We start from the raw sequence: 8,185 nt of genomic DNA, 5'->3' as shown, positions 1-8,185 counted from the left end.
TTGAGCAACCCTCGAGACTTGGATGCCTAGATCTAAGCTCTTTGAGCATGTTAGATGCATATAGGTGCCATCTTGAAGGTCGTTTTGATTCCATGCATGAGCTTGAAGTCTTAAATGAATTTTTAATGGGAAAAATAGAGTATTGGAGACCCTTATGGCATGCAAGGGCATAAAGTTTCCAACTTTATGCCCTAGGACATATTAATGGACTTAGATTTGAAGTTTAACGTTGAAATCCCAAGTGTTAAGCACTTAATGGTCATTGGTGCATAACCAGCTTGTACGTAGGGTGTAATATTAAGTACGTTGCGCGTATAACCAAAGGGATCAGTACGCGAAGCGTACTGGAGTGGAACGTTGGGCATACACACCTCAGATGGGTTTGGGCTTCGTGTGGGTTTATGAGCTTATTGGGCCTTATTCTATTTTGGGCATAGTCCTATTTAGGGTTAGTGGACTGTTATTCTATTTTGGGCCATATCTGTATTGGTTGGGCTTGTTAGGCCATGTGAACCATTATTAGCTTTTTATCTTGGACTGTAGGCCCATTATTAAAGAAAGGACTTTTAGGCCATCATGGAAGGGCTTAGGCTTAAGTGTTTGGACTCTTTGACTAGGTTAAGTTATAATCCTAATTTAGGGCTAGATGTATTATTTTTCACTATGAGATTTAGACTATTAGGCGAGCAACTATTATGTTCAGCAGATTAAGGTGAGTCTTCTCACTACATCCATGGGTTGAAGGCATCAAGGTCGGCCCATTATTATGTGATGTTTGGTAATTGAAATTGCTATGGTTGGCTAATTGACATATGTGTTGACTTATCTGAACACCATGGTGGAAGCTCGTGGCACTTGGCAAGACCTTGGGGGGAGCCCATGGCACTGGGATACAAAACCATGGGGGTAGCCCATAACATTCCAAATGAAGATCATGGAGGGAGTCCATGGCAAACTTATGTTAACGTGTGCATGACATTATATTGTTATGTGTTTATGTCTTTTTGGGAAACTCACTAAGTGTGTGCTTATAGTATTGTTATTTGTTTATGTAGTCCCATAGTGAGGTATGTCTTTGATTTCTTTCGTCTTGTTCTTCTTGTCTAATACGTATGCCAAGAAGTCATAGTACTTCTTCTGTAGATATTTTTTTAGCCTTAGTGTAAGAGATAAGCTTCAAGTTTTGACTCGACTTGTCATCGTAGATGATCATGGTCTCTTTGTTAGGTAGAGTTAGTCATACAACTTTTTTGAAACAAGGAATTTCAACAAGATGCATAGACAACCAACCCATGCCGATAATGATGTCGAAACTCCCAATATTCATTAGCATTAAGTTGACATAGCATGTTTGGTCGTTGAAAGTTAAGAGGCACTTTCGTAAGATTTCGGTGGTGTTTTCTATCTGACCATTTGCAATTTCTACTTCGTATGCAAAGTCTAATTTACTAGACTCGTGATTTAGTAGTTGTTTAAATGATGGAGTTATAAAACTTCTATCGGCAGCGGAGTCAAACAGAATTGTAGCATACAAGTTATTGATGAGGAACGTACCAGTAACCACCGATGGATCTTGTATGGCATCTTTGTTCCCTATCACGAAAGCCCGACCACGAGCATTCCCATCACCCTTCTTCCACATTGGGCAATTTCTCTTGATGTTCCCTTTTTCTCCACATTCAAAACAAGCTCCTCCTCCACCAGAACCCGATCCATTACCCCTTCTCGGTACTGCAACGACTATTGCCATTCCCCAAAAAAAGTTTTCAGTCTGACCTTTCTTGTTACATTTAGCACAATGGAAACATTCTCCCTTGTGGTTTGCATTGATTGCATATGGGCATATTCCCAATGTAACCCTGTTTTAAGATTGGAACTGGGGCTGGTACCATAGTATAGACCTTTTCATTTTGATGCTTTTTATGTTGGTTATGGTTCTCTCCATTGGACTTGCGTTTGTGGTGGTTGTTGCTAACTTTTGGAGTTTCAACTTTCGCTAACATTGATCCATTTTAGATTTCGTTCTTGATCAATTTCAGTGCTAGACGCTTAGCGCTGAGATATGTGGTAGGTTTTGATGAAAGTACCATTCCATTTATTTTTGGAGCCAGACCCCATATATAACGCTCCACTTTATTGTTTTCTGGTTTCACCATGCCTGGACAAAGGAGTGGAAGATCATTAAACCTTGTTGTGTAAGCCTTGACTTGCCAAAAGAAAGGAACTACAATTTACTTAGAACCGATTCCCTACCTCCGACTCCTTAGTTACCTGAGAATACACATTTTTAAAATACGTCATCAAAAATTATTAGTGAGCTCCACAGGTTTTGACTCTGTGAGTTTTATAAAAAGAAATCTTTATAAAGAATGAAATGTTTCACGAAATAAGTTGTGAAAAACATGGTCAAAAAGGTTACTGATATGCTTCGTGTGAGTCCTGATACTTGAAAACTAGTACGAGTGTCCATGTTACTTATTTACAGTAAAAGTAAATTTTAACGTATTTTTTGGAAGCAAAATATTTAGTCTTTGTATAAATAGACACTAACAATCGGTTTAACAATCTACAAACAATATTCATACTACATACAGCCTCATCCTAGTGTGTATTAGTATATTTATATCCGGTACTTTGTTATAGTTCGCGATTGTTTGGGTTTAAAGAATTTTGGTTGTAATGCTCAAAAATGTAAAACTGCTAAAGTTCTAATAGGACAACGATCGTATGTGTCCCTATACGAGTTTAAACAGTACGTCGAATGTAAGTGACCATATGTATTTTTAGACAGTACTCCGACTATAAGTGAATAATAAAGTTCATATAGCACCCCGGCTGTGAGTGAACAAAATCGACATAGTCTAAATCATCTTATCTTATGAGGTCGTCAACATGATCATATTAGAAATACTTGTTATAATTCACACTTTTATAGCTATTAAAGTATGTGTGAATTAAACAATATCATTATTTGTGTATTTCTCATTTGCAACAAAACTTTGTATATGTATTTGAAAGACCAAACAGCAAGATAAATCAAAAGGGCAATTTTGTCCTTGTTTTTAGAAAATCATAGAAAAATCATCGTAAGTTGAAATCTAGATCCGTAAACTATAAAGTTTATAAAATGAGTGTACTTTGTCCATCATTTTTACCCTGACCTTATGTGGTTCCTAACCAGAGTGAAAATGTTCATTTTTACAGGCTGGTACGAATATGTTCTAAAATAATAGGCAGTTTTACAAAAATTATTATAAATTGTAGAAAAATCATATGAATGCATGCAAGTAGTTCTTGAAAATTTATAAACCTGAACTATTCCCATATTGTACATTTTTGAAATCCATTAAGTTTAAGGAGGGAAAAACAGTCCCTGAACATACCATAACATTTCTGCGAGAAGCTGAAATTTAAGCTTAGATATGTTTAGTGACATAACTTGCATTTTTAGTTAGCAAAGCCTTTAAATCTTTCAACTATAAGTTTTTTAGTGTTTATACTCCCCAAAAACTTGTAAAACATAAAAGAGGGACCGTAGAAAACTCACTTTTGTTGCGTTGAGTGAGTCGGTTTGAGAATGGTTCGTATGGTTTCGGGTTCCACTCAAGCTCGCGGTTTGAGTATTCTTTTGGATATCTTATGTGACATTTTTCTCGGGACTCCGGGAGCTAGGGGCAGCGTTTCCGAGCCGAAAGACCATTTTTCTCGGGACTCCAGGAGCCTCGGGGCTTCCTTCGGGTGCTAGGGGGTTTACCTAGGCTTTAGGGGGGTTAGGGAGGCTTAGAGAGAGAGTTTAGAAAGAGAAAGAAGAGGGTTGAGGTGTGAAGAGAAGGCTAGACCCGACACCTATATTTATAGTGAAAAAATATGATGGACTTGCCGAGTAGGGGGGGACCTACTCGTCGAGTTGGTCCATGTGGTGGCCTTCTGGTGGTGCCACGTGTCCAATTCTGGTGGTGCCACGTCACCCCCTATCGCATATCAGCCTTCAAACTTAGAAAAATCATAACGCATACAAGCTCCGTTTGGGCGTTCTTTTTATCGACGCTCTTAGTTTAACATATTCTACGAATTAAATTTAGATCACTAAGGCTAAAAAGTCCTCCATCGTAAATTCACTATTTACGCTTCCCGGTGCCATGCCGGTTCCGTCGCGAAACTTCGACGGGCCATAACTTCTTCGTTATAACTTGGATTTCGGCGTTCTTTATATGTACGGAAACCTTGTGAAATATTCTAAAACTTGGTTAAGATTATTTATTCTAAATAATCTTTTGTCAAAAATTCATTTTCAACCCCTATTGCCTCTAAATTGACTAGCCCGGATCTGAGGGCGTTACAATTATCTCCCCCTTAGGATGATTACGTCCCGGAATCATCAATGAAACAGGGTAGTATAATGACTCCATATGTTATCTCTTCATCCTAGTTAATAATTATAACTTCTATGCTTCTTCAAACGAGTATCTAACTCTTGCACTCCTTGTCTGCAGGCGGTGCTTGGTCTTGCACCTGCTCGTTAGATTTTCAATCATGACCTTCATGTAACAACCTCATTCTTTATCAGAGACTACTTCTTCTTGTTACCAAACCTAGGATAAGTTAATTTGATTACTACAATTAACTGGTATGTCATATTCTAATGACCTATCATCGTATGTTGCAACGCTTAGACTCAGGTATCTTAGAGTCAAATTCCGGAATGGAATATGTCTTCCTTCATGGTCTAATGTGTTATAATCATATGTAGCATTTCTAGCCACCAACTTCTTCGAGCACAATATTTCTATTGATCGCTTTGATTTCAATCGTTTTGTTTAAGTCGGACGCTACATCGACCTTGATTTTCTAAACCACGTAGCATACTTAGCATAGTCGGACTCAATTCGATATGACCACTAGGGTCGGATTATCAGCAATCTTCTTAGTCATTACCGAAACGATGGTAACAATACACTTGAATAAAACGAAATCAATTACTAGCTTCTTGGTAACCTTGTGACTTTCACTAATCCAAGTGTGAGTCCTGTGCTTCCGGTAGTATAGGCCTCTACTACCATTCACACCTACTCATACTCGTCCCAAGTATTGTCTCGCAGTTTCCCAAGTCACCACGCAGCAAATCACACAACAATTTCACACACCAGATAACAAAACGAAGATTTTCTTATTTCTCAAAACTATTACATAGGTGTTCAAGTTCACCCTAGAATATGCCTCTACTAGGCTACATCATACGAAACTATGGCTACTGCATAATCCGATCTTCGGGTAAGAAGTCCTCATTCTTGATTCCTTGCATGGTTCTCTGCCTCGTCAAGGATCATGTGAAATGCCCTCGGCCTTGGTGACGTTTCTGGTCATGCTGCTTTAGTTTTCCTTGGGCAGTCTCTGGACATATGCCCCTTGCCTCCACATCCGTAGCATACTTTGTCATTATGCGTGCAGTCTTTGGAATAGTGACCAGTCCTCCCACACTTATAACAAGTCACTTCTTCGTTTCACTTTCCACCATGCTTCTTCTTGCATCTATCACACCATCTTGCTTCACCTCCATCTGCTCCTCCAAGCTTTGAGAATTTGCTTTCCTTGTTCGGCCTCAAAGATCCTTCAAACTTCCGCTTCTCTCCTACCTTACCTTTTTCTAGACCCTTTTCTCTTATCTGGGCCTCTACGTTCTTAGCTACCCTAACAGCTGCTTTCAAAGTAGTTGCCATTTTGACCATTGGGCCAAAGTCAGTGGGCTGTCCGTTAGCAAACCTATCAATCTTGGAGAGTTCAGTAGGCACCAAGTAGGGGAATAGCTTCATCCTTTCGGTGAATGCGGTGGCATACTCATCAACACTCATCTTCCCTTTCTTCAGGTTCTGAAACTCGTTGTTTAGGTCTATCAGATCTATCTCCGAGCAGTATTGCATTTTCAAATGTTCCAAAAACTCTTCCTACGACATCCTTAAGGCTTCTCCTCGTGGCATCGTATCTGCCAATAGTTGCCACCAACTCAAGACTCCATTTTTTAGCTGTCTTACTGCGAAGACAGTCTTCTGTTTCTCGCTACAGCTACAGCTCTCAAACACCATCTCCATCTCAGAGATCCAATCCATAATCTCAACCGGCTTTGGGCTTCCTGAGAGGCTTGGTGGTTTCGCACCCAAGAAATTCTTGTACATCCGCCCATCCTTGTTGTTTCTCGCTTCTGGGCCATCCCTTTGCTCACCTTGAGTCCCTACTTGAATCACTTGGCGGCTGTAGTTCCCTTCCTCAGATTGCTCGGGAATTGGCTCCGTCGGTTCAACATGTACGGTACGTTCATCCTTATTCAACATATGTCTCGTTTCTTCCCTTTGTTCAGCTAACATAGCCCGAATCATGGCTTGAACTCCAGCCATGGTGACTGGCTCAGGCGCAACTTCTTCAACAATAGGTATTTGCTGAACCACTGGGGGTTGGTTTCGGTTCCCATTCGCATTTACATTTCCGCTACGGGTTCTTGCCATCTTGATCTCTACACCAAATAAGGTGAATCTAGACCTTTACTTAGGATTGACGTTTAAATCATCCTTATCACTTTGAAACGTTTATATGCTAGTTCTAATATCGTATTCGTACGTTTAGAATCCTAAACACATAAGGTTTCCAGATCCGGTCAGCAATAGACCATAGATCCGATCAAACTATAGCATAACAAATCATTTAGCACATAAAAGCAATTTAGGCATCATTCCTAAATTAAGCTAGTGCTCACACCTCACAATCATCGCTTAGCATTCTAAGTTTAAGTCTAGAAATAAATCCATATTCCTAGTTCGCTTAAACTAATGCTCTGATACCAACTGTGACATCTCCATTTTCACGGCCAGGAAAGACCGATTTTGTTTATGCTTTATAAAAATCAGAGTTATTCTTTTAATAAAAAAGTTGCGGAATTTGTTCCCAGAAAAACATGATAAATACGTTATTAAAACATTTTCGAAGAAACGTATTTTATTCATTTCAAAACGTTTGGGATGTCATCGTTAATACAGAAACATAAGCATAAACAGAACTTACATTTATTTACATCTCTTTAAATCTCTCAGTGTAAAGTGACTTCGTATCAACACCTGTGATATAAATAAACTGAGTGGGTCAGGTTGGGAAACCTGGTGAGTACATAGGGTTTTCAACCCACAATAATATAATTATTATGTTCAATCAAACAATCAACCCAATTACCAATCCCCATTATCTTCTTTACTCTTAAGGATTTAACCTAAGAGTCATCTATCCTGCATTCGTTTATTCCGAAGTCCCTTACTCCCAGGGTTATAGGACTAGCACTAAATCCATAGCTGCCAATATTCGTTCGTAAAGCACTAATTCCATAGCTGCTATATCTTACTCATCGGGTACTAAATTCATAGCTACCAGTACTCAACAGGTACTAAGTCCATAGCTACCAATTCCTACAGGTACTAAATCCATAGCTACTAGTGTCTAACAAATAGGTACTAAGTCCATAGCTACCCACTCCTAACAGGTACTAAATCCATAGCTACCAACGTCTGACAAATAGGTACTAAGTCCATAGCTACCAACTCCTAACAGGTACTAAATCCATAGCTACCAACGTCTGACAGGTACTAAGTCCATAGCTACCGGTGTTTGTCCCATAGGCACTAAGTCTATAGCTGCCAATGTATACTCACGTCATCTTCTATCTCTCATCATTCATCTACCCATGTTTACCCCAACATTATCGTAGATATAAAATACATATATAGTTTAAATCATTTAAAACATGTATAAAACGTTCATCCAACATAGACAGCAAGTATTCAGATAATATGCACACATAGCACGTAGTTTATATAAAATACTTCATATCTATGTGTAAGATGAAAGGGACTATGCACTCACCTAATAAGCGGTGACTCAACACTCGGACAGCGCTTCGATACTCTCAAAACAAATTCCTTCGATAAAACCTAGTACCAATACCATAGGGTTTAGTCTAACGATAACCGTGACTAATTAATAGTCTAGCTATTATTATTATTATATAAGTGTTAAATAACACTCAATATAACTCATAATAATAGCCCAAATACTTATTATAAGTTCCTAATAAAGTTAATATATTAAAACATAAGCTATACTAAAGATAGGGTAGGCATAGCTCACTTACAGCGGGTTTTCTCGAAAA

At 38.8% G+C, this 8,185-nt stretch overlaps 1 protein-coding gene across 1 annotated transcript; it reads right to left on the bottom strand.

Moving 5' to 3' along the window:
• Nucleotides 1-1,237: 1,237 nt before the first annotated feature.
• LOC145029729 (uncharacterized) lies at nucleotides 1,238-1,750 on the bottom strand. Its single transcript, XM_078978205.1, has one exon. It carries the CDS (start codon nucleotides 1,748-1,750, stop codon nucleotides 1,238-1,240), a length of 513 nt encoding a protein of 170 aa, XP_078834331.1.
• Nucleotides 1,751-8,185: the final 6,435 nt, after the last annotated feature.

Source organism: Lactuca saligna, chromosome 2, assembly GCF_052625555.1.
Source record: "Lactuca saligna cultivar CGN05327 chromosome 2, ASM5262555v1, whole genome shotgun sequence".
Lineage (NCBI taxonomy): Eukaryota > Viridiplantae > Streptophyta > Magnoliopsida > Asterales > Asteraceae > Lactuca > Lactuca saligna.
This window is presented reverse-complemented; position numbering and strand designations above follow the sequence as displayed.

Bases quoted from the DNA above. Each gene is read 5' to 3' on its own strand.
- LOC145029729 (XM_078978205.1), bottom strand. From the start codon at position 1,750: ATGGCAATAGTCGTTGCAGTACCGAGAAGGGGTAATGGATCGGGTTCT.